Below are 27,823 nucleotides of genomic sequence, written 5' to 3' on the forward strand. Positions count from 1 at the left end.
AAGCAAAACTTCAGTTGTGATTTGGGGAAACGACAGTCACAGAATCCATACTAATTACACTGCTGTTGACAATTCCTCAGTGTCAAGTTGCATGTGCAAAGAGAATCACTTGAAATTTAGAATCATAGAATATGGAATTGTGAAGCAAAGAAATAGTGTGTTGGTTTGTTGCTAGGTCTAAAGGCTCTAAAGGCTGTGTACGGCCCCTCACCCCAAGTCCAAAGCCCGCTGCGCAGCTCAGACGGCAAAGTCCTCAGCGACAAGATCTCCATCCTCAACCGATGGTCAGAACACTTCCAATCTCTTTTCAGTGCCAACCGCTCAGTCCAAGATTCCGCCCTGCTTCAGCTCCCTCAACAGCCCCCAAGGCTAGAGCTGGATGAGGTCCTCACCCAGGATGAGACATATAAGGAAATTGAACAACTGAAAAGTGGCAAAGCAGCAGGTATGGATGGAATCCCCCCAGAGGTCTGGAAGGCTGGCGGCAAAACTCTCCATGTCAAACTGCATGAGTTTTTCAAGCTTTGTTGGGACCAAGGAAAACTGCCTCAGGACCTTCGTGATGCCATCATCATCACCCTGTACAAAAACAAAATCAGATTGCTCAAACTACAGGGGAATCACGCTGCTCTCCATTGCAGGCAAAATCTTCGCTAGGATTCTCCTAAATAGAATAATACCTAGTGTGGCCGAGAATATTCTCCCAGAATCACAGTGTGGCTTTCGCGCAAACAGAGGAACTACTGACATGGTCTTTGCCCTCAGACAGCTCCAAGAAAAGTGCAGAGAACAAAACAAAGGACTCTACATCACCTTTGTTGACCTCACCAAAGCCTTCGACACCGTGAGCAGGAAAGGGCTTTGGCAAATACTAGAGCGCATCGGATGCCCCCCAAAGTTCCTCAACATGGTTATCCAACTGCACGAAAACCAACAAGGTCGGGTCAGATACAGCAATGAGCTCTCTGAACCCTTCTCCATTAACAATGGCATGAAGCAAGGCTGTGTTCTCGCACCAACCCCCTTTTCAATCTTCTTCAGCATGATGCTGAACCAAGCCATGAAAGACCTCAACAATGAAGACGCTGTTTACATCCGGTACCGCACGGATGGCAGTCTCTTCAATCTGAGGCGCCTGCAAGCTCACACCAAGACACAAGAGAAACTTGTCCGTGAACTACTCTTTGCAGATGATGCCACTTTAGTTGCCCATTCAAAGCCAGCTCTTCAGCGCTTGACGTCCTGCTTTGCGGAAACTGCCAGAATGTTTGGCCTGGAAGTCAGCCTGAAGAAAACGGAGGTCCTCCATCAGCCAGCTCCCCACCATGACTACCAGCCCCCCCCACATCTCCATCGGGCACACAAAACTCAAAACGGTCAACCAGTTTACCTATCTCGGCTGCAACATTTCATCAGATGCAAGGATCGACAACGAGATAGACAACAGACTCGCCAAGGCAAATAGTGCCTTTGGAAGACTAGACAAAAGAGTCTGGAAAAACAACCAACTGAAAAACCTCATAAAGATAAGCGTATACAGAGCCGTTGTCATACCCAAACTCCTGTTCGGCTCCAAATCATGGGTCTTCTACCGGCATCACCTACGGCTCCTAGAACGCTTCCACCAGCATTGTCTCTGCTCCATCCTCAACATTCATTGGAGCGACTTCATCCCTAACATCGAAGTAATCAAGATGGCAGAGACCGACAGCATCGAGTCCACGCTGCTGAAGATCCAGCTGCGCTGGGTGGGTCACGTCTCCAGAATGGAGGACCATCGCCTTCCCAAGATCGTGTTCTATGGCGAGCTCTCCACTGGCCAACGAGACAGAGGTGCACCAAAGAAGAGGTACAAGGACTGCCTAAAGAAATCTCTTGGTGCCTGCCCCATTGACCACTGCCAGTGGATTGATATCACCTCAAACCGTGCATCTTGGCGCCTCACAGTTTGGCGGGCAGCAACCTCCTTTGAAGAAGACCGCAGAGCCCACCTCACTGACAAAAGGCAAAGGCGGAAAAACCCAACACCTAACCCCAACCAACCAATTTTCCCTTGCAACCGCTGCAATCGTGTCTGCCTGTCCCGCATCGGACTTGTCAGCCACCAACGAGCCTGCAGCTGACGTGGACTTTTACCCCCTCCATAAATCTTCGTCCACGAAGCCAAGCCAAAGAAGATTATTAGAAACACTTGTGTTATGCAAACTTAAACCCTGGTCTCAGAACTTGTATGATTTGCAACCTTCAAAATCTTCCTCACAGACCTTTTATTCCCAAATCATTTCTCAATCTCTTCCACTGATAGCAGCTTATGACTCTTCTCCTTATTTCAAACATTTATCATCTCTGAGTAAAACATGACCAGTCAATGCTAGAAATCTGTGAGCTTTTCATTATTGAAAATGCATTTAAATTGTAATTTGGTAAAGCAGTTTGCATCATGTATACTTAATTTGTCAATGAAATGTTCAGGTCCTCACACCTAAACAGTATCTTGCCAATTTAGCAAAGGACTTGGTCAGTATTTCGGCCCAAGATCTTGTATTATGAACAAGAGTGAGACAGGATCTTGGTGCAAAATGTCAATTATCCCTCTGCCTCCACAGCTACTCCTTGAGCCCCTGTTCCTTCAGTGAATAGCTGATTTTTTTTGATCCAGGTTACAGAATTGGAGTCTTGTGTCTCTGTGGCAAAGAGCTTCTATTTCTTTGGCTTGGCTTCGCGGACGAAGATTTATGGAGGGGTATGTCCACGTCTGCTGCAGGCTCGTTGGTGACTGACAAGTCCGATGCGGGACAGGCAGGCACGGTTGCAGCGGTTGCAAGGGAAAATTGGTTGGTTGGGGTTGGGTTTTTCCTCCTTTGTCTTTTGTCAGTGAGGTGGGCTCTGCGGTCTTCTTCAAAGAAGAACTGTGAGGCGCCAAGATGCACGGTTGGAGGCGATATCAGCCAACTGGCGGTGGTCAATGTGGCAGGCACGAAGAGATTTCTTTAAGCAGTCAATGAGAACAAGCACAATACTATGTCTACATAACACGACCAGTCTCTTTCCACTCTAGTCTAAACACTTCTATTATTACATTACTAAACTGTTCCTCATGCCCCAAAGATTTGCATTGGCATAAATGCAAATTTTACATACCAAATTTCCAAAGATGAATAATATATGTTCTAACATACATTTGAACATAAACATTTCAACTGGATCAGAAACACAATACAAATGCAAGATTTTTTTTTTGTTATTATTCAAGTGTCATTTCTATCTTATAGAAGACAATTTCGGCATTTAAAACCTATCCACTGGAACCATAAACTAGTGAAATAATAAGAATTCAGATTCACAAAGCTTCTAAATGAATGACTGTAAAGATGAGAATTGCACTTAATCCTGGTAAATTGTTTGTGCATGGAAATATTAATGAACCTTTTTTATTAATTTTAACGTTAAGTGAGGTGCCTGAATATTTTGTGCATGACTTTTTATAGTCACTCATTGTTCAAAATAGATGCTCTTATTATGTAACCGAAGGGTCTACACAGTCAATGATCTACATTTGAGTTACCCATTAACCAAGGAAATTTAATTAGTTCTTTGCTCCATAATTCTCCTCGTTAATTTAAAACAGTTACTACTTGCATTCATGCAGCTGACTCCAATTAAACACCCAACTGAAAAAATCCATGGATGTTCATTTACAAGATTGGTTTTGCAAACTGCATTCTATCCATTTATAAACGCTATGTTGCTGTTGATTTATTAATGACTAGTTCTTTTCTTTGGCTTGGCTTCGCCGACGAAGATTTACGGAGGGGTAATCTCTACGTCTGCTGCAGGCTCGTTGGTGACTGACAAGTCTGATGTGGGACAGGCAGGCACGGTTGCAAGGGAACATTGGTGGGTTGGGGTTGGGTGTTGGGGTTTTCCTCCTTTGTCTTTTGTCAGTGAGGTGGGCTCTGCGGTCATGACTAGTTAGTGCAATTGTAACCGAGTTCATATGCAATCTTTGACTACATCTTAATTTTTGCAATGTGGCATATTTTACACCTAGTTTTCTCAAGTTTATACTCCTGAAAAATATAATTAAAATCATGAGTAATGCTCAGAAAAATAACCAACTGCAGAAACACAGAATAGGAAAGGTCAAGACTTGTTCAAAACACAAGTTAATGTCACAAGAGTAGAAGACAGAAAACAATTATCTGATTTTTATATCATTTTTTGATTCTGAGGATGGATTTTCGACCCATCTTTGGTTTTGTCTGCACCATCAATTCCATCAATTGAGATTTGAGGCAAATGACACCGAGGGATTTCATCTAAGTTTTCTCTACAATCAGCTGGACACTCAGCTGCGAGTCTTTCTTTCAGACATGACAGAATAATTTATTAATTGCTCATCGGCAGCCAGATGGCCAGATCAAACATGAGAACTTTCAATATTGTGAAATAGGAACACAACTCCCTGCCAAAAAGGATGACCATGAAAGAAACTAAATGATCAAAATAAAGCTTATTTAAAAATATTTGGATGTGAAGTCAGTATGCACATTCCTTCTCGCAAGCTGCATCAGCAGAGCAGCAACTTATTTATCAACAGTAGTATTTCTGTACGTTTCAAAAATAAATAAATTAAATAAACACTCAAGTTACTTTGCTCACAAAGCATCTGGAAATAATTGTGCAAGGACAAAGGAATGAAAAAAAAACCATTTCCCTTAGCAATGACAACTAGCCGTCAACAACAAAAAAGGCATATTAGTAAAGGTTACCAAATCAAATTAACATGCATAGAAGCACGAGTTAGGCATTCAGCCGCTTGTGCCCGCTCTGCTATTTACTGTCATAGCTTATCTTTTATTTCAACTCTACTTTCCCGCACCACTCCCATTTCTCTTCGTAGCCAAAAATCTTAAATATACTGTGTGCATTATTTCAGGCATCATCTCAGCAGGTGTCCTGTACAATTCCACCATGTCATCTTGACACTTCAATTTGAATCTTTCTTAAAGTCCACATACGGTTTGACTTTCTGATTGCTTCCTGCAGCCTTAACAGAATTTTGAGTTATGCACATACAAGAATACTCAGGTTTCTCTGAACACCATCATGTTTAAATTTCTCACTATTTAAAAGAAATTAATCTTTCTAAATTTAAGTGGGCAACCTTATGATTTTCTCACATCATTTTCCATCCCCCCCCTCTGATTATCCATTCAATTTTTCTTTATCACTACCCAGGCTTTCTACATCTTTGTGAATCTGTGGAATGCTCTGCCACAGAGGGTGGTAGAGGCAGATTTGCTGATTATGTTCAAAAGAGAGTTAGATAAGACTCTAGTGGGCAAAGGAGTTAAGGGTTATGGGGATAAGGCTGGAAAGGGGTACTGATGGTAGTGATCAGCCTTGATCTGTAAAATGGCGGTGCTGGCTCGACAGGCCGAAGGGCCTACTCCAGCTCCTATTGTCTATCGTCACGCGCTACACAATCATCCTGGATCAAGAATAAGTCTTAAGCAGAAAAGTATTTTAAATTAGCATTTCTGATTTGTTCACAATGACTTGATTTACATTAGTCCAAGCAGTCAGAAAGTGATTGACAAGGGTTGTTCCTGTGATGAGAAAGTTGTGTTATCAAGGGTAGTAACGATTTCTTGAATTTGAATAATGAGGGACAATCTTGTTTAAATATAGAAGTTGCTCAAGGGGCTTAAATGGATAGATGTTGTCATGAATAAAGGGACATAGTATCAAAACTATGAGCTGATAATTTAAAATCAAGATGCATCGAATTTCTTTCTCTCAGGAGGATAATGAATTATCAGGAATTCTTTATCCTGAGGGTGGTGTAGGCTAAATCATTAGTTATATTTAAGGTAGAGATATATAAATATTTGAAAGATTAAGGAATTAGGGCTTACAAGGAATTGGCACGGATATAGAGTTGAGGATAAGTTCTTCACTCAGAGAGTGTGAAATGAGCCATCATCTGATGTGGTGAATACGGGCTTGATCATGAGTTCTAAAAATAGATTAGATAGATACATGGACGGGAGAGGTCTGGAGGGTTATGGAGTGGGAGCAGTTCAGTGAGATTGTAGTCAGCACAGACTTGGAGGGCCAAATAGGCTTTTTCTATACTGTAGCATTCTATGATTCTATAAACCCATCTTGATCATATTGATTGGCAGATTAGGCTTGTATGGCCTACTCTTGTTCCTGTTTTCTTGTGTTCATGTGTATTGATCCATTAACCAGTCTGTTTCAGCATATTACTTCCAATCCTGCAGACTTCAATATTGTTTCAGACACCTTACCAGAAGCCTTTTGATAATCCAAATACAACACATTTTTTCAATGATTAGTATTAAACCCAGAATTGATTCTTTAACATACGAACCTGGAAAAACATCTTGTCCACAAATTCATCTTACAAACTACCACTTTGCCTGAAAAATTAAAGACTCTGGCCATCACAATTTATTTTGCTATCCTGAATAATCACCATGTCTTCTGTTCAACTATTTAAGATTCCTCACAAAATTCTATCCCCACCCATTAATTTAAAGTCTTATCTACAGCCCTATTGTGGCTGGGTAAGGTTCTTAAATGTGTTCCAAAAGAACAAAACAGATTCTGGCAATGATGAAATTAATTTATTACCTTTATTAAATGTAGTGGTGCATTTGCTTCCTCGTTCAAGATTTTGTTAAACAGAAAATATCCTACTCAAAAAGAGATTATTATTTGAAACTTATAATGACTAAGTACCAAATGACACAAAGAAAATGATAGTAAAAAGGCCTTGATAACAATAAATTTGATAAGATAGACAATTTATTATGCGCTTCTCAATGTTTCCTCATCATCACTCCAGGCATTCTGGGTGAGTGTTTTCCATAAAGCCTTAAACAAAATCAACAACTGATTACTAAAAGCAGCTTTTGCATTCTTTCATCCTGCTGGAATGATAAAAATGTCATTAAAAAATCCTTAACTCTTAATGATGCAAACATTCAGCATTCACATCATTCATCGAATAACATCCTGAAAGAATTGCTAACAACATGCATGATGCAGAATTTACAAAATAAATACTTACACATGAAATATTTGAAATTAATTCTCTGGAATTGGGCAGTGGTATGTACTGTCCATCCCCAGTTTCTCTGGAGATGGTGTTGCTGAACCATTTTCCAACAGTACCATTATTTATGAAGCTCAAGAATTTTAACCCAGTAACAATATCTTTTCTTTCTTTGGCTTGGCTTCGTGGACGAAGATTTATGGAGGGGTAATGTCCACGTCAGCTGCAGGCTCGTTTGTGGCTGACAAGTCCGATGCGGGACAGGCAGACATGGTTGCAGCGGTTGCAAGGGAAAATTGGTTGGTTGGGGTTGGGTGTTGGGTTTTTTCTCCTTTGTCTTTTGTCAGTGAGGTGGGCTCTGCGGTCTTCTTCAAAGGAGGTTGCTGCCTGCCGAACTGTGAGGCGCAAAGATGCACGGTTTGAGGCGATATCAGCCCACTGGCAGTGGTCAATGGGGCAGGCACCAAGAGATTTCTTTAGGCAGTCCTTGTACCTCTTCTTTGGTGCACCTCTGTCTCGGTGGCCAATGGAGAGCTCGCCATATAACACGATCTTGGGAAGGTGATGGTCTTCCATTCTGGAGACGTGACCCACCCAACGCAGTTGGATCTTCAACAGTGTGGAACCAAAGACTTGTTGATCCAAACCAAGGCTTTGATAACGTGGGAGTTTCCTGGACGGAAGAAGTGGGGCTTGCATTCAGCGCACACCGAACAGGCTCGGGTCATGGAGCGAATCTCCTCGACTATGTAGGGTAGGTTGCACCCTTCACAAAGTGGGCAAACCTAGTGACCCCTGGATGACAGAATGCCTCATGGAGTTTCTGTAGTCTGTCCATCTGTACGCTTGCGCACGTTCCCCTGGAGAGCGCGTCAGGCGGGTCGTTGAGCTTACCAGGCTAGTACAGGATGTCATAGTTAAAGGTGGAGAGTTTGATTCTCCATCTGGTGATTTTGTCGTTTTTTATCTTAGCTCGCTGGGTATTGCTGAACATGAAGGAGACCGAGCGTTGATCAGTCAACAGTGTAAAGCGCCTCCCAGTGAGGTAATGTCTCCAACGACGCACTGCTTCAACTATGGCCTGGGCCTCCTTCTCGACCGAGGAGTGTTTACTCTCTGGACCCTGGAGGGTTCTGGAGAAGAAGGCTACAGGTCAACCGGCCTGGTTCAAGGTGGCTGCCAGGGCGAAGTCGGATGCATCGCTCTCGACTTGAAACGGGACAGACTCATCGATTGCGTGCAGCATTGCAGCGGCGATGTCGGATTTGATTCGATCAAAATCCGCTCTGGCTTCAGTCAAGAGGGGAAAGGAGATGGTCTTGATAAGAGGACGCGCCTTGTTGGCGTAGTGTGGAATCCATTTGGCATAATATGAGAAAAAGCCCAGGCAGTGTTTGAGTGCTTTCTGGGTATGGGGGGGGTAAGTCCATTAGGGGATGCATAACAATAACTATATAACCATATAACCATTTACGGAGCAGAAACAGGCCATGTTGGCCTTTCGAGTCCGCACTGGTTCACTAATTTTGTGCGCCCTCTTCAGGCATTGGTCTTGTCTAAACACCTATCCGAGCTCCCACCCATTATGAAGGATCTATTTTTTTCACCCAAATCAGGCTACAGTAAGATCCCAATTCAAGCAACCAGCGCCTCAAGCAATCAGCAATAAAATAAAATAAATCAAGAAAATTAGACAGGTTAAAAAAAATGACGCTCCCTGGCAGTTAATTAGCCAATTCATACAACACACACACACACACACACACACACACACACTCAAGCAACAGGTAAATTCACTTGACTGGCATCTGCCAATGCTCATTGGTGCCAGATACCAGGGATTTTACTGTATTATGCTTTCTGGGTAACAGTTAGTGTGGAGGATAGATTTTGAGAAGTATACGCCTCACCTTCAATGAGTAACATAAGAAACTGTGGCTTGTATGACAGTATCATGTTTATCAGAATCTGAATCACAAATCTTCTTGTCAATAATTAAACTTGAAAAGCTCTAAAAGTTAATAATAACATTATAAAAATTACCATCAAACAAATTTTGGATATACTGACAGTCTCAAAAAAACCCCACCGGATTCTAAAATTAAATGCAACTTAATCATTCATAGATAAAGAATTCTGTGTATTATCTGGGAAATAACATCCACAAATAAATAGCACATAGAATGCTAATCAAGTTAAAAATATGAACACAAGAGACTGTAGATGATAGAATCCAAAACAAAGAAACACACATTGCTCGAGGAACTCAGGGGAGAATTAACATCCGTGGAGGCAAAAGAGATGGTCAATATTTCATTCATGTCAGGAAAAATTAACATACAAACTGAACAATGTTGTTAAATAATCTTACATCAAACCATTGAATTAATTAATAATGCTAATCTAAAATATTCTTTGACAGTTGCTTGGTTGACTGTCCTCTGGTAGAGATTCAGATTCATTTCTATTTTATTGTGACTGAATGCCCATCTCCAAAATGTCAGGCAAGAATTGAAGGAAAGGCCTGAGGGTTAATTCTCAATGCATGATTTTCATTCTTCCGTCAATTTTCCATACAGAGTTGAGCCAAGAACACAAAGTTAATCTAATCTTATGATTGCACTCTCATACAAAAATTATATAAATTGCCCAAAATTTCACACATGCCTACTATTTAAAAAAAAACAAAAACTTACTTGAATTACATTTCAGAAGTGAGTATTTGATAGAATTGACCTCTGATTGTATAAGGTCCATCTGAATGTTTGATTTTTCTATCTGTTATAAAAGAGCATCTTACGAATCTTGCAGTTGTAATTTTTTTAATAATCCAAAACAACAAACCATTCTTTGGAATGGAAAAGCACTCAGTGAATTACAAATTAAGGCTGCATTTTACTTACCTAACATTTAGTGGAATGACCTGGGTTGAAATAACAACCATTATTGTTAAGAGAAAAAAAAAGCATGAAACTTGAAATCTCAAACTGTTAAATCTAGTCCCAATGGTCTATCACAAATATTTTCAAAAGCAAAGGGAAAAAAAAAACATATGGATAGGTAGGCTAGTTTTGGGGTGAGGGCTCTTTCCCCAGAGAAAAGTTAACAGTGAATGCTGAGTCATTGAGTTATTTCAACAAAAACTCAATTTGTTTCTGACAAGATTAGAAATCTCCTCACACAGGGGTTAGTTACTGTGATCCAATAGTAAGGGTCAGTATCATTCCCTGGGCTAGCTTTGCTAGCTCAAAGGGAATCGTTCGGAATTTTCCAAATTAATTCCACTTCTTTAACTGATCTGATTTTTTTCTTCTCTTGGGAGATAACATTGATTTTGGGCGAAATGGATAATGTATACATTGCGGTGCAGAAGGGACAAGCTGAATAGATTAGTAACAATTTTCCTTCCATAATGTTTCACATGTTTGAAATACTCCAATAAACACCAGCTCCTAATGGAAAAACAAGCTCGCTTGCCCATGTTTATCATTCTTACTTCATAACCAACAGATGTTTCAAGTATTAAGATCTCTATAGTTAACTGTCATCGAAAGTGCATGAATTATGCAAAATTATCTGGTGAACTGCGAATGAAATATAGCCTTTAGCACTAAGCCAAGTGCTTAAAATATAATGTTGTGTTCCTGGTGGATAATTCATTTTAATATTAAAGGCATGTACAGGTGAAGTTGGAAACAAAAGAATGCAAAAAAAACCAACAATGGACCCTTTTGACCCATCTGATCAAAATTTTCACTCGTTATAGCTCTCTAAATTCTATTATCAGTGCAAATATTGCTATGATTACATTTAAAAATCAATCAATTAGTGCAAAAATAAGAGAAAGTGAGGTATTGTCTGTGGTTGATTGTTCATTTAGAAATCTGATGTCAGAGGGGAAGAAGCTCTCTTTGTGTCACTGGGTATTTGTCCTCAAGCTCCCGCATCTTCTTCCCAATGGTTGCAGTGTGAAGTGGGCTTAGCCTAGGTGGTGAGGGTCTTTGAGGGTAGAGGTTGCTTTCTTAAGATGCCCCCTATGCAGATGTCCTTGAAGGGGTTGAGACTGTTGCCTGTGATGGCACTGGCTGAGTTCACAACTCTCTGTAGTTATTTCTTGACCTGTGAAATGGTACCTCCATACCAGACAGTGATGTAACTAATCAGAATGCTTTCCATGGTGCACCTGTAGAAATTTACAAGCTTTTGGTGACCTACCAAATCTCAAATTCCTCATGAAGTATAGCCACTGGTGAGCCTTCTTCATGACTGCATTGACATAGATGCCTAGGACAGATCCTCAGAGATGTGGACATCTTGAAACTCTCAACATTTTCCACTGCTGACCCCTTGTTGAGTACAGGTTCACATTCTCCTGATTTCTTCTTCCTGAAGTCCACAATCAGTTCCTTGGTTTGTTAACACAGAGTGCAGGATTGTTGTTGTGGCACCACTCAACAAACTGATCCATCTCCCTCCTGTGTTGATCATTAGTGAGGAAGAAACACAGTAACCGATTCGTACTGACTGTGGTCTTCTGATGAAGTCAAGAATCCAGTTGCATAGGAGGTGCAGAGGCCCAGATTTTGGAGATTGTTGACCAGCACCAAGGGCATGATGGTATTGAAAGTTGAGCTATTCTTGATGAAAAGTAGCCTGATGTATGTGTTGATGTATTCTAGGTGATCCAGAGCTGCATGGAGAGCCAATAACATTGCATCTGCTGTGTAGCGATTATGACAGTGGGCGAATTGCAGTGGGTCCAGATTTCTACTTAGGTATGTGTTAATTCTGGCCATGACCAACTTTTCAAAGCATTTCACCACAGTAAATACGAGTGCTCCTGGACAATAGTCATTGAGACAGTTCACTCTGTTCTTTTTGGGCACCGGGATGATTGATGCCCCTTTGAAGCAGGTGGGAACCTCTAACTGCAGCAAAGAGAGATTGAATATGTCCATGAACACCTAGTTAATTGATTGGCAGATTTTCAGCACCATGCCAGGTACGCGATCAGGGCCTGATGCCTTGCGAGGGTTCACCCTCTTAAGGATGTTCTGACATTATCCTCAAGAGACAGATATTACAGGATCATGAGCTTCTGCAGGGATTCTCATTGGTACCACGGAGTTCTTCTTTTCAAAGCGAGCATAAAAGATGTTCAGGCAGTGAAGCATCATACCCATTTATGGTGTTCAACCTCGCCTTGTAGGATGCAATTGTCTGCAAACTTTCTGTAGCTGGCAAGTATCTGAGTCTGTCTCTAGCTTCCCTCTGAATTGCCTCTTTCTTGCTGTGATGGCCTGGATAGCCCCACTAACCGCTATTAAAATAACAATGCTATCTTCAAAGCACTCTTATAAATATTAGCTTTGGTCTGTTAAAGGTCATTTGTTCTGGCCATTCACATTCTTTTGAGCCTTGTCCTATGCTATTTTGGTCACCTTTCCATTATTATTCCATTAATATTCTGATACTTTCAAGACCTTTAATTCATAGTAAGGCCCTCTGTCTTCCCCTCCTAAATTTTCCTATTGCCCTTTGATGCAGCTCTACCAGACATTTTAAAAATATATATTAATATTTCATTTAAATCCATGTCATATTTACTATTTCCTTTCTACTCCCTTATAAAGTTACTAATTGAGTTGAAGAGCTGTGTCAGGGAATTCACAGCTATGGCTGGTTGAGCCAAAAGAGGAATCATACATCAATGTCAGGAGTTACGCTATATGAATAAAATTTTTAAATATTTTTAAGCTAAAAGGAATTATAGTGTTGAACTTCCCAGTTACAGTACATGCCAAAACTGAAAATCAAAATTAGCTGTAAATCAATGATAATGACATTAATGACTCTGATTTAATTTCACAAAGTATTATTAAAAATTATTCATATGAAGTGGTTGCATCTGCTTTGAGACGTGACACCACCTAATTATAAATAACCATATAACAATTAAAGCACAGAAACAGGCCATCATGGCCCTTTTTGTCCATGCCAAAACACTTATTTTCTCCTAGCCCCACTGTCCGACACTCTGCTCATAACTCTCCATACCTCTTACATCATACACCTATCCATTTTCCTTAAAAGATAATATTGTACCTGCCTCCACCAGCTCCACTGGAAGCTCATTTCCACACAGTCAGCACTCTCTGAGTAAAGAAGCTTCCCCTTGTGTTGCACCTAAACTTTTGCCCCTTAACTCTCAGCTCATGTCTTCTGAATCTCCCTATCCTCAATGGAAAAACTCTACTCACATCTACTCTATCCCCCTCAAAATTTAAAAACCTCTATCAAATCCCCTCTCAGCCTTCCAAGGAATAAAGACCTAACTTGTTTATCCTTTCTCGATAACTTAGGTGCTGAAACCCAGGTATCATTCTGGTGAATCTTCCCTGTACCCTGTAGTTTGTTCGCATCCTTCCTATAATTTAGTGATCAGAACTGAACACAATATTCCAAATTTGGCCTCACCAATGCCTTGTATAATTTTAATGATCTCCCAACTCTTATAGTCTATCTTTCTTTGGCTTGGCTTCGCGGACGAAGATTTATGGAGGGGGTAAAAAGTCCACGTCAGCTGCAGGCTCGTTTGTGGCTGACCAGTCCGATGCGGGACAGGCAGACACGATTGCAGCGGTTGCAAGGGAAAATTGGTTGGTTGGGGTTGGGTGTTGGGTTTTTCCTCCTTTGCCTTTTGTCAGTGAGGTGGGCTCTGCGGTCTTCTTCAAAGGAGGCTGCTGCCCGCCAAACTGTGAGGCGCCAAGATGCACGGTTTGAGGCGTTATCAGCCCACTGGCGGTGGTCAATGTGGCAGGCACCAAGAGATTTCTTTAGGCAGTCCTTGTACCTTTTCTTTGGTGCACCTCTGTCACGGTGGCCAGTGGAGAGCTCGCCATATAATACGATCTTGGGAAGGCGATGGTCCTCCATTCTGGAGACGTGACCCATCCAGCGCAGCTGGATCTTCAGCAGCGTGGACTCGATGCTGTCGACCTCTGCCATCTCGAGTACCTCGACGTTAGGGGTGTGAGCGCTCCAATGGATGTTGAGGATGGAGCGGAGACAACGCTGGTGGAAGCGTTCTAGGAGCCGTAGGTGGTGCCGGTAGAGGACCCATGATTCGGAGCAGAACAGGAGTGTGGGTATGACAACGGCTCTGTATACGCTTATCTTTGTGAGGTTTTTCAGTTGGTTGTTTTTCCTGACTCTTTTGTGTAGTCTTCCAAAGGCGCTATTTGCCTTGGCGAGTCTGTTGTCTATCTCATTGTCGATCCTTGCATCTGATGAAATGGTGCAGCCGAGATAGGTAAACTGGTTGACCGTTTTGAGTTTTGTGTGCCCGATGGAGATGTGGGGGGGCTGGTAGTCATGGTGGGGAGCTGGCTGATGGAGGACCTCAGTTTTCTTCAGGCTGACTTCCAGGCCAAACATTTTGGCAGTTTCCGCAAAGCAGGAGTCTATACTCTGATTTTAAAAGGCCTTCTTCACTACCCTATCCACCTGAGATTCCACTTTTAGGGAACTGTGTACCATTATTCCTAGATCTCTCTGTTCAACTGCATTCTTTACACTCTAACATTCACCATGCATATCCTATTTTGTTTAGACATACCAAAATGTAGCACCTCACACTTGTCAGAATTAAACTCCATTTGCCAACTTTCAGCCCACTCTTCTAACTTGCCCAAATCTCTCTGCAAGATTTGAAAACCTTCCTCACTATCCACAATGCCACCTATCTTAGTATCATCTGCATACTTACTAATCCAATTTACCACCCCATCATCAAGATCATTAATGTATATTACAAACAACAAATGACCCAGTAGAGATCCTTGAGGCATGCCACTTGCCACCAGCCTCCAACCTGACAAACAGTTATCTACCACCTCTCTCTGGCATCTCCCATCCAGCCACTGTTGAATCCATTTTACTACACCATATTCACACCTAACAAATGAACCTTCCTAACTAACCTTCCATGTGGGCCCTTGACAAAGACCTACTGAATTCCATATCGACAACATCCACTGCCTTACCCTCGTCAATTTTCCTGGTAACCTCTTCAAAAGATTCAATAAGATTTGTCAAACATGACCTTCCTCCCACAAATCCACATTGACTGTTCCTAATCATACCATGTCTATCCAGATAATTATATATACCATCTCTAAGAACATTTTCCATTAGTTTGCCCACCACGAACATCAAATATACAGGCAGATAATTGTTTGGTTTACCCCTTAAACTCTTTATACAATGGAACAATGAGTGCAATTTGCCAATCCTCTAGCACCATCCCCGTCACTAATGACATTTTAAATATTTCTGTCAGAGCCCCTGCTATTTCTATACTGACTTCCCTCAAAGTCCAAGGGGGATAATATCCTGTCAGGACCCAGAGACTTGTCCACCTTTATATTTCTTAAAGGTTCTTGAACTTCCTCCTCTTCAATCATTACAGTTTCCATAACTTCCCAACCTGTTTCCCTTGCCTTACACAATATCTTTCTCTTTAGTAAATATTGAAGAAAAGAAATAGTTAAAATTTCCCCCATGTCTTTTGGTTCCACACATAGCTGACCACTCTGATTCTCTAAGGGACCAATTTTATCTCTCACTATCCTGTAGAATGCCTTTGGATTTACTTGCACCTTATTTGCCAAAGCAACCTTGTATTTCTTTTTAGATTTTCTCACTTCTTTCTTCAGATCTTTTTACATTCTTTATATTCCACAAGCACCTCATGTTCTCCATGCTGCCTACATTTACTGTAGATAGCCCTCTTTTTCCAAACCATTTCCAATTTCCCGTGAAAGCCATGAATCCCTCAATCTTTTAACCTTTCCTTTCAACCTAACAGGAACATAAAAATTTTGTAATGTTACAATCCCAAAGGACCCCAAAACCCAGCAGCAATAGATATTCACCAAGATAAGTGGGTTTTAAAACAAAAGTTATTTTTAATCAACTTTAAATATGAAAACAGAATCAAACTTTAACTTATCTCTATACTTCTTTCTTTGGCTTGGCTTCGCGGACGAAGATTTATGGAGGGGTATGTCCACATCTGCTGCAGGCTCGTTGGTGATTGCCAAGTCCGATGCGGGACAGGCAGGCACGGTTGCAGTGGTTGCAAGGGAAAATTGGTTGGTTGGGGTTGGGTGTTGGGTTTTTCCTCCTTTGTCTTTTGTCAGAGAAGTGGGCTCTGTGGTCTTCTTCAAAGGAGGTTGCTGCCCGCCGAACTGTGAGGCGCCAAGATGCACAGTTGGAGGTGATATCAGCCCACTGGCAGTGGTCAATGTGGCAGGCACCAAGAGATTTCTTTAAGCAGTCCTTGTACCTCTTCTTTGGTACACCTCTGTCTCGGTGGCCAGTGGAGAGCTCACCATATAACACGATCTTGGGAAGGCGATGGTCCTCCATTCTGGAGACGTGACCCACCCAGCGCAGTTGGGTCTTCAGCAGCATGGATTCGATGCTTGCGAACTCTGCCAACTCGAGTATTTCGATGTTGATGATGAAGTCATTCCAATGAATGTTGAGGATGGAGCGGAGACAGCGCTGATGGAAGCGTTCTAGGAGCAGTAGGTGATGCCGAAAGAGGACTCATGATTCAGAGCCGAACAGGAGTGTGGATATGACTCTATACTTAACTAACCCAAATAACCCCCTTCTAATTCTAAGTGAACGTGTATGTAATGTGTGTGTAAATTTTAGAAAAGTTCTTTGGTTCACAGTTCAATCTCACTTCTCCTTCTTCCAAGTTCTCCGAATGCAGGCAATTCTTATACTGTGCACAGAATTTAACATGTATAAAGTTCACCAGACTTTGGTGCTCGAAAGGTAAATGTTTACCAGCCAGGAAAGTTCTTGTAGGGTTTGCAGAGAGAGATTTGTTGTTCCAGGATTTCCACAACTGAGGTACCACCATTAGTCACAATGTCTCGCTGATGAAACTTGCGCCATCAGGGTTTTCCAGATGGTAATCTCTTTCTTTCAGGCCATCACAGAGTTCCGTTCTGTTCCTTTTATTCCAAGAGAAACATCAGACAGATAGCACTTCCAGCCATCCACTGCTTTGGAACTTTGTTTCCAACCAGCTCTTCCTGGCTTGTTTCAGCCGTGACAGTTCAGTCTCTCTTTCAGTGTCACACACACTAGCTGAGAGGGCTTGTTTTCTCTTCCTCTCTCTCCAACTGAGACTGCCAGAGAGCCCATGTGACTCTCTCACTAACAAAACCCCCATCTTCTTCAGCAAATAACATGTCCTTGGTCAAGATGTTGTCTTAGATAAACAAAACCCAGGAGTGACCTTTCTGTGACCACTTTGCAGAAAGATACTTGTCGCCAGTTTGTCTCCTCCACAACAATGGTCTTTCATTTTATGACAGTGAGTTCAATTAGCACCTACTTGTGAAATGTGATAATCTCCAGATATCCTTCAATGTTATTGAATATGAATTCTTCAGTCTTTCAAATAAAATCTGTTTTAAAATGTGTGTATGTATGTAACCCACTAATCTTACCAAAATCCTCCCAATATTATAATCCATTACAGTACCCTCAAAATTTCACCTTTAAATGACCTCCATTTCTCCATTGCATCATTCCCAAAAAAAAAAACAAATCACCCCAATCCACTCAAAGTTAGCCTTTCTCCAATCATAAAAATCTCAACCCTGGGTCCAGACCTATCCTTCTCCATAACTATTTTGAAACTTCTGGCATTATGATCACTGCTCCCAAAGTTCTCCCGAACACACACCTCTCTCACTAGACCTATCTCATTCCCTAATAGGAGAGTGGTGAACTTCGGTAATTTTCTACCATGGGCAGCTGTGGAGGCCATGGCATTGGGTGATTTTAAGGTAGTGAAGGTATCAAAGGTTATGGGAAGGGAGGGAGGGAAATGGGGCTGAATGTGAGAATGTAATACCATAGTAGACTCGATGGGCCAAATGGCTTATTTATGCTCCTCTACCTTATAGTCTTACTCAAGCTCTCATCATAAACTAACCCATTTATTTAACTAGCATTTTCATGATCTAATTAATACTTCAAATACTATTTCCAAACTCTGTATGTTGTTGCTACTGCACAATTGAACTGTAATACCATTGGTAATATCCTACCTCTTCCATGTTAGCTTCTCTTCCATATGTGATGTTTTTTTTAATAGACGTTGCAAACAATGTAGGTTCCTGACTAACAATCGAAATTTTCTGCCGGAACCACTGGGGATCCAAGTTTTGCAGATCGCATCTTCCTAATCAAAGAACATATTAAATTATTCAAAGGTTTATTATTCAAAGTAGTACTGCTCCAAACTCAAAATTACCGCTAGCATATCATGCATCAAATACACATAGAAAGCAGAGACTTTTTAAAAAACCCCCCAATGTATGAACAAAACTGATGATTCCTAGCATTTTCCTCCTATTATCATCATTGTTTCAACTACTTTATAGTCGCTTGACATGTTGTCGTCATCTATGATTCGTTCAAACAAATTTGTACTAAAATTAAGTTCAATTTTCCAATGTTTATTAAATATTAAACATGTTTAACATTATTATCAGTTGCTATTATATTGTTGCAAGCCATTAAAATGTTAGACAGTCAATAGGAATAGTCGGAACTTTTTCAATCCCTCCATTTCACAGAATAAAAGAACTAAACTAAAACATGTTAACTCCCTAACATTCCGAGAAACCAGATGTAACATGGCTCAAAGATGTTGCTAGGAGACAGCATAAAAATCTTATACAACAGCCGGAATCAGACTGCTTGCAAGCATGAAATACATTTTAAACCCTACAATCATCATGAACATTTTCCATATCTGAACTTTTGTTGATCACGGCAATGTCATCATTTGATGATACCTGGTTTTAAAAAAAATGCTTCACAAAGAACCTTAAAAATGTCAATTTGACTGATATAATATTCTCTTTACAAGAGGCAATTGGAGCCTCACGAATTGTGGTGAGCATTTGCTCATGTCAAAAATATGAATGATCCAACAGATCATTAACATAGGATATTTGCTCAGTTTTCACCATAATATGTAAATTTTCACAATTTTCATTGTCACATTATATCTGGTACAATATAAAGGGTTAATTTCCTGTTATCTCTCAAGTATTTTCTGCTATTGCTCAAGTAAATTGTATCCAAAATTGTGGATGTTGTAAAGTGGTTCTTTGATTTATTACCAAAATTCATGAGCAGAGCAGCAAACTAAACTGGCTATAAACCAGCGCTATAGTGCAGAGTAATTTTAAATGTGAATTTTATAAATATCCCTTGAAATGCTGAAGTGGTAGCTTGAAGCAGATTAAATAGGATGCCACAAAGAATGAACATTCTTTATTTTATCATTACAAATCCTCCAACCTTAAATGGCTTGATGTTAAAAATTACAAAAGATATATACTGTAAATAGAACCATTTGCAGGTTAATTTTGGATGAAGAAATCACTTGGTAGACTTAAAATTCAGAATGGTCTGTTGTTTTAGCTCCAAAATAAAAAATAGCTTAAGTCTCTTTCAAGAAGAGAGCAATTAGTACAACCTTGCGGTGGTGCTAAAAGCATTCTGTGAACATGGCCAGTTATTTTGGGCAACACCGTATTTGAATATTTAAACTAGTGCAGAATTTTATGGAAAATCTATCTACTTAAAATTTTGTGATTTCCTTTAAAGCAGATTACAGCAACTTGAAGGATAAATTATAGTAAAATTGTACTTAGATAAAATAGAAACTCCACCCAATTATATCTGCAATGCAAAAATGATTACCTGCCTTAACAGAAGAAAGCCCACTATAAATAAATGAAGTTGGAGGATAATATTCTGCTCAGTGCTGAAGACCCAATTGGAAACAGACTAGCTGTTGAAAGATGCACATCAAAAATGAAAAACACATCCCAGGTCCCTCGCTTAAGCAAAAATACTCATGGGACCTTCACTGATTTAAGCATTTGACCACATGTGAAGTTGAATTCCAAATATCCTATTTTGATTTGCAGATGATTGCAAATCTGGAAATAAAAATATTTCAAAAGGGACAGCTTTACTATAAATTTCAGAACCAAATAAAATTACTTCATGGTTGAAGGATTGAAAATATCTGAAATGTTCAAAGTTAAATCACAAATAATAATAATTTGAAAGCAAAAGTTTACACATTCTCAAGAAAGTCACATGTTATCAAGTGCATAAAAACATCCTCCAAACAATCATACTGCAGTGACTTGGAGGATATGCAAGATAGATTTAAACAAAGCATCCAAATTTTAGCAAGCTGTCAATCTTCTATCTTTCCTCCCAAACTTGCCCACCCCCATCCCACAACCAGAAAGTCACATGAAGAGGGGATATCCCTAACAAGCTGGAAATTATGCCAGAATGGGGTAGTCACTATTAATCCACTGAAATCTAATAGCAACAATTAAATGAATACTCTTACCAAGCATTGCAATGTTTTCATTTTTTTTTAAATAGACGTTTCATTACTATAAAAGGCTGCTAGAAAAAAAATGCAGAGTCTGCAGATTGTTTTAATCATCCCAGAATGTGAAAAATTGTACATTTTCCAACTTGAAACACAACTACCACGGCTACACAAGGAACTGGTGGAATTTTAATTCAATAGCACAGCAATTGTGAATGTCAGGTTACGAGAAAAAAATTAAGGTTCTATGAAAATTCTGAGTTGCTCCGGAGGAAAATGCATCAATAGTCACAAATTTCAAGTTTTCAATACTGCCATTGCTTTGTTAGTTTTATATTTTCAATTCCACTTGGTTTCTTAAACTTAAGTGCAATCATTTGTGAGTGTATGGAAGAAATAAATCAGAGAATGTAACCTTTGGATGTGCACAATACAAAGAAAGTGAGTTTATGCAATGTTTATCATAGAACACTGCAGTACAGAAACAGGCCCCTTCTGCCCTTCTAGTCAGTGTTGAAACATTTTGTCCTAGTCCCACTGACCTGCACCTAGTCCATAGCCCTCCATACGTCTACCATCCATGTACCTGTACAAATTCTTCTTAAATATTAAAATTGACCCTGCATTCATCACCTCAGTTGGCTGGTCTTTCCACACTCTCATAACTCTCTGTGTGAAGAAGATCCCCCCTCATGTTCTCCCTTGACCTTTCCCTTTTCACTCTTAACCCATGTTCTCTGGTGTATCTCACCTATCCTCAGTGAAAAATACAGATCTACATTTACTCTGTCTGTGCCCCTCAATTTCAAATACCTCTATCAAATCTCCATTCATTCTTCTACACCCCAGGGAATAAAGTCCTAACCTGTTTAACCTTTCCCTATAACATCCTAGTAAATCTTCTCTACACTCTCTATCTTATTGATAGGTTTCCTGTAGTTAGGTGACCAAAACTGCACATAATACTCCAATTGCCCTCAACAATGTCTTATACAACTTCACCATAACTTCCCAACTCCTATACTCAATACTTTGAATTATGAAGGCCAATATGCTGAAAGCTCTCTTTAAAACCTTATCCAACTGTGACACCACTTTCAGGGAATTGTGGATCTATTTTCCTAAATCCCTCTGTTCTACTGCACTCCTCAGTGACCTACCATTCACCTTGTACATCGTTTCTTGATTTGTCCTTCCAAAATGCAACACCTCACCTTGTCTGCATTAAATTCCATCCATTTACAATCAAGATGGTTCGAATTTACTATTTAAAATCTTCCAATTTGATGTTGGCACGACAGTCTTCAACTATACTGCCAAATATGCTTAGCGGATTCAATGACTTAATACATTGCATTTATAGTAAACAAACCAAAATTTTGAAAGTGGATACTCTTGTTACATGCGGGATACGAATAAGATTTTTTGATGAAGAATGCAATACTAGGTGAATTTAAAAATGATTGGCAAAAACCTATTTTAAATAGCAAAACCCAAAGCACTTCAAGCTAAACAAGCCTATAATTATCAACATTGATCTAAAGTATTTGGAGCTCTCCAAATTAAATAGTGCATCAACATCATAAGGAATGATTTCATGGTGCAGACCCAGAGAGACAGTGCTGCTCCAAAGGTCAATTCAAACTTTTAAATGCGTCGACAGTGTTTGCAGTAAAAAAAAAACCTGCAACCGTGAATTCGGTGTCCAAGATGGAAGTGCCTATGCTTGGCAGCAGCCAAGAGGAGTTGCAGACTCCAGGAGAGCAGCAGACTAGCGCAGGGTACCAGAAATGGGGAAAACAACCCTGATTGAGAAGGAAAAGTAGAGGAGACGATCCTTCAGTAAAGGTGACTGTGGCAATAGACCAGTGAGGGGTTCAGCGACTGAGCAACCCAGAGGAAAGGTAACCATGGCAGCAGATCAGCGAGGGGTTCAGCGCCCCATGCAAGCTGCAGGTAACTTGCGGTCCAGGGACCTGCATGGGCTGAAGGTTGTTGGAGGCTGGGTCATGGGAACCAGGTACCAGAAGTGGGATTTGAGAGAGTGCCGAGGACAAGAAAGGTTCCTAAAGGACCTCGGGCATTTAAGGCATCCTGATCGCATTGGAGGTTTGGATCTGGTGCTGTGGTTGCCGATGAATCAAAAAGATGTGTGTGACTGCAGAGGCTGCTGGAGCACTGGAGGCGAATCCACAGACACTCAGTGACTGAGGTAAATTTCTTTTGCTTCTCTTTCTCTCGTACTGTAAGGGGAGCTAGGCAATACTAATGGCAACTCTGTCTGCCTTATGACAGGCAAAAGTTAAAGTTACATTTTAAATGTATTATTATGTGACAATAAAAAAAATCCATGAAGCTTGAATCAATACCAGAGCAGGGTAAGATCTTTTAATCAGTCAAATGTGTCCCAGCATTCAGTGAGATTGTGGCTGATTTCTGACTTAATTCCATACACCTGTTCTGTTTTATCTATATTCTTAATAACATTTGGTTAATAAAACTCAGATTTAAAATTAATATTTAACTGCTATTCTACAGACATTTTCTGAAAGGAGTTTCAGATTTCTATTACCTTTGCAATCCTACAATTTTAAAATCATGTCAAAATGATTTCTTACAACCAATCATAGCAACTGAGAATTTTCAATTGCACCACCTGCCAACTTTCTCAATTCAGCAGTACTCAATCCTCATTTCTGCACTCTTCGCATAATTTACATATTGTATACATTTCCAGCAAATCTTAATCCACTTCTTCCAAGTTTTCTTCCCTTTCCTTACATGGTGGTCATAACATCCCACATTTCATAGCTGTAACATAGCTTGACTCCCTCTGTATGAAAAAAAGCCAGAATTCCTTTTGTTTTTGTATTTAAGTTTATTGCTCCATGCTCAGTACATTTTAATAATCTCGGCACACCAGACCCCAAGACATCCGAGATCTCCTCTGCTCCCAGCTTTCCAGTATTTAAAAAAAAATTCATTCTATCCTTTGTCGATCCAAAATTTATGGCCCCATTATTATTGTAATCCAGCTCCAAAAATAGATGTGGACTTTTGACAGCAAACTGCATTTGGCAAAGAATGACAGTCTCATTTTCACTATCAAAAGAAGTCTTTGGTCATACATCTTATGATAACTGCAATATTTTCTAATAAATCAGAAGAATAGCTGAACAAGACACTCTATAGTTGATTTCATAAAACATAACAGCACGTACAAGCCTTTTGGTCCACGATGTTGTGCCAACTGATATAAACCTACTCAACAATCTAAACCTTCCCTACCTCACACCCATAACCTTCCATTTCACTTGCACCCATTTGCTTGTTTCCATGATCATCCCCAGCAATGCATTCCAGACACCCACAACTCAAAAAAACATACTTCTGATATCTCCCTTGAACTTATCTCCCCTCACCTTAAACAGATCTCTTCTGGTATTTGCTACTATCACTCTGGGAAAAGGTGCTGGCTGTCCACCTTATCTATCCCTCTCATAATCTTAATTTACCTCTATTAAGTCACCTCTCACCCTACTTCACTCCGAAAAGACCTGTTAACCTTGCTTCATAAGGCACATTCTCAAATCCAGGAAACATCCTGGTAAATCTCCTCTGCACCCTTTCCAAACCTTCTTGAAATGAAGTGACCAGAACTGAACACAATATTCCATAGTACTGTGATTACTGAGGAATTACTTAAGGTGGTATTATGAGTGTGGAAAAAAATGGTTGAGAACCACTGATTGAGACCCAATTGTTACTGAAATATTTTGTTTGAGAAAAGTTGCCATTGACCTATTTCCTTTGGAATTATGAAACAGTGCACATAATGAGCCAATCAGGTACAATTAAAACAGTGGTTTTCAAACTTTTTCTTTCCCCTCACATACCACCTTCAATAATCCCTTACTGATTGCTTAGAGATTACTGAAGGTGGTGTGTGAGGGGAAAGAAAAAGGTTGAAGACTACTGATTTAGATCTTTCATCAGGCTATTCTTATTTAAGTATTTAATAAGTCTCACCACAAAGAAAATGTTCTTAAGATTCAATGTTAATTTAAACATTCACTAAAAGATTTTTAATGTCTGAATTATAGAGATATAAAATTGCATAGTATTTAGTTTTGCTGACGTATAGTCGAGATAAACATCATACCAAGTAATATTCTTCCAGAGTCTGGGTCATAGAATCTCTCAATCAGATTGACTATTGTTGATTTTCCTCCATCAGATGGACCAACCAGGGCGACCATGTTACCAGGTTCAATTGTAAATGTAATTTCCTACAAAGCGAATATTTCCAAAGATCAGAGAGACATTTATAACAATGCAAGCCATTGTACTGAAATCTAAAATCAATGCTGCAAGTACAACAAAAGACTGAGTATATTGGTTGGATGTTCGCACCGTAGTTTTCTGAATCAGCAGAACCCCACACGATCTGCACGAGATAGATTATTCTCATCTCTCTCAAGAATGTTCCTTGATTATCATTGAATTCTCTCCACCTTAAAGACCTCCCATTATTTAGAATTTTGCCTGCCAATCTTAAATTCCAATTTACCCAAGCACAAACTGATCTTATCCACCAACATTGGCACTTGTACAATTGAATTTTTTTTTTAACCTCAGAGTAGCCCATAGTGTTTTCCACAGATACCCTAAATCTTACAATACCATGATCACTGGACCATAAATGTTTTGATAAGTTCTTCATTTCTGCCTCATACCCCTATACCAAGTCTAACAATTTAATATGAAAGCATCAACCTCCTTACAAGGTACAAGTGATCATCTGGTTCTTGAAAAAGAATTAATTACCTTTGTGACATATAAAAAACGAAATCTTTTCTGGGGGGGGCTGGGTGGGGGGAAAAGAGCGGTCACTGCAAAATCAGTTGACGCTTGCGAGTGGATTCGCAAATCCAAATGGAGAGGGGAGATGTGGTTGTCCGACAAGGGATAAAGGGCAACTCAGGAGGGGAAGGGGAGATTGGGGATAAAGAAGATAGAAATAGGAGAATAAGGAAAATGTTGGATGTTGTAGGAATGTTGTCTGGTAAAGAGTTGAAAATAAGAAAACAGAAATGGAAAAGGAGGAAAGGTAATGATGGAAAAACGGAAAGAGAAGATAAACAAAATATAAAATGGCTACGCTGAACTATATGACTCTAAATATTAATGGAATACATAACCAAATTAAAAGGAAGAAACTACTAAATTTACTGAAAAAGGAAAAAATAGATATAGCATTTGTCCAAGAAACACATTTAACTGAATTGGAGCACAAGAAATTAAAGAGAGATTGGGTAGGACATGTAACAGCAGCATCGTATAATTCAAAAGCAAGAGGAGTGGCTATATTAATTAGCAAAAATGTGCCATTTAAAATAGAAGAGGAAATAATAGATCCAGCAGGGAGATATGTTATGATAAAATGTCAGATATATTCAGAGCTTTGGAATCTACTTAATATATACTCACCTAACGAAGAAGATCAAAAGTTTATGCAAGATATCTTTTTGAAGGTAGCTAATACGCAAGGGAACATACTAATAGGAGGGGATTTCAATCTGAATTTGGATCCAAATATGGATAAAACGGGGAAAAAAATTAACAGGAAGAACAAAGTAACCAAATTTATAATTAAATCAATGCAAGAAATGAAACTTGTGGACATATGGAGGAAACAAAACCCAAAAGAAAAGGAATACTCATACTACTCGACTAGACATAAAACATACTCAAGGATAGACCTATTCCTGTTATCAGCCCACATACAAGGGAGAGTTAGGAAAACGGAATATAAAGCTAGACTATTATCGGACCACTCACCCCTGTTATTGGCAATAGAGCTAGAAGACATCCCTCCAAGAATGTATAGATGGAGATTAAACCCCATGCTACTTAAAAGACAGGATTTTAGAGAATTTATTGAAAAACAATTAAAAATGTACTTTGAAGTAAATACGGAATCAGTGGAAGATAAGTTTATACTATGGGACGCAATGAAAGCATTCATTAGAGGGCAAATAATAAGTTATGCAACCAAGATGAAGAAGGACTATAACCAGGAAACAGAGCAGTTGGAAAGGGAAATAATAAACATAGAAAAAAAATTAGCAATAAAGGAAGATACAACCAAAAGAAGAGAATTGGCTGATAAAAAAATAAAATATGAAACATTACAAACATATAAGGTGGAGAAGAATATAATGAAGACAAAACAGAAATATTATGAACTAGGGGAAAAAACACACAAAATCCTAGCATGGCAGCTTAAGACAGAGCAAACTAAGAAAATGGTATTGGCAACAAGGAAAAAAGACAAACAAATTACATATAATCCAAAAGAAATTAAGGAAAACTTCAGAGAATTCTATGAACAATTATACCGAACCGAAAACGAAGGGAAAGAAGGGAAAATAGATGAATTTTTGACTAAAATTGAACTACCAAAACTACAAATAGAGGAACAAAATAAATTAACAGAACCATTTGGAACAGTAGAAATACAAGAGATAATAAAAAATTTACCAAATAATAAGACACCAGGAGAGGATGGACTCCCAATAGAATTCTACAAAACATTTAAAGACCTAATAATACCGCCCCTCCTGGATGTAATCAACCAAATTGATGAGACACAAAACTTACCAGATTCATGTAAAACAGCAATAATTACAGTGATACTAAAACAAGGGAAAGATCCACTCTCACCAGCGTCATATAGACCAATATCTTTGCTAAACACAGATTATAAGATAATAGCTAAACTATTAGCGAACAGATTAGCAGAACAGGTACCGAAAATGGTAAATTTAGACCAAACTGGATTTATCAAAAAAAGACGCACAACAGACAATATTTGTAAATTTATTAACTTAATTCATGCAGTAGAAGGAAATAAAGCACCGGCAGTAGCAGTTGCTTTAGACGCAGAGAAGGCCTTCGACAGAGTAGAATGGAATTACTTGTTCAAAGTATTGCAAAAATTCAGTTTACCGGAGAAGTATATTAATTGGATTAAAGCATTATATAAGGGACCGTTAGCGAAAGTGACAGTAAATGGACATGTATCAAAGCAATTTAACTTAAGCAGGTCAACGCGGCAGGGATGCCCACTATCACCATTATTGTTTGCGCTAGCTATAGAACCACTAGCAGAATCGATAAGAAGAGATAATAATATAAAAGGAATAAAAATAAAAGACAGGGAATATAAAATCAGTCTGTTTGCGGATGATGTGATAGTGTACTTAACA

General features: G+C 39.5%; 1 protein-coding gene across 1 annotated transcript in view; it reads right to left on the bottom strand.

Moving 5' to 3' along the window:
• Positions 1-27,823, bottom strand: part of LOC138762392 (uncharacterized) — a 172,738-nt gene that overhangs the window by 61,878 nt on the left and 83,037 nt on the right. The window contains exons 15-16 of the mRNA XM_069936159.1: positions 24,715-24,841; positions 18,229-18,362 (exon numbers count right to left, since the gene is read on the bottom strand). Coding sequence (XP_069792260.1) covers positions 18,229-18,362; positions 24,715-24,841 — 261 coding nt within the window. The remainder of the gene's footprint in view (positions 1-18,228; positions 18,363-24,714; positions 24,842-27,823) is intronic.

This window comes from Narcine bancroftii, chromosome 4 (genome assembly GCF_036971445.1).
Source record: "Narcine bancroftii isolate sNarBan1 chromosome 4, sNarBan1.hap1, whole genome shotgun sequence".
Lineage (NCBI taxonomy): Eukaryota > Metazoa > Chordata > Chondrichthyes > Torpediniformes > Narcinidae > Narcine > Narcine bancroftii.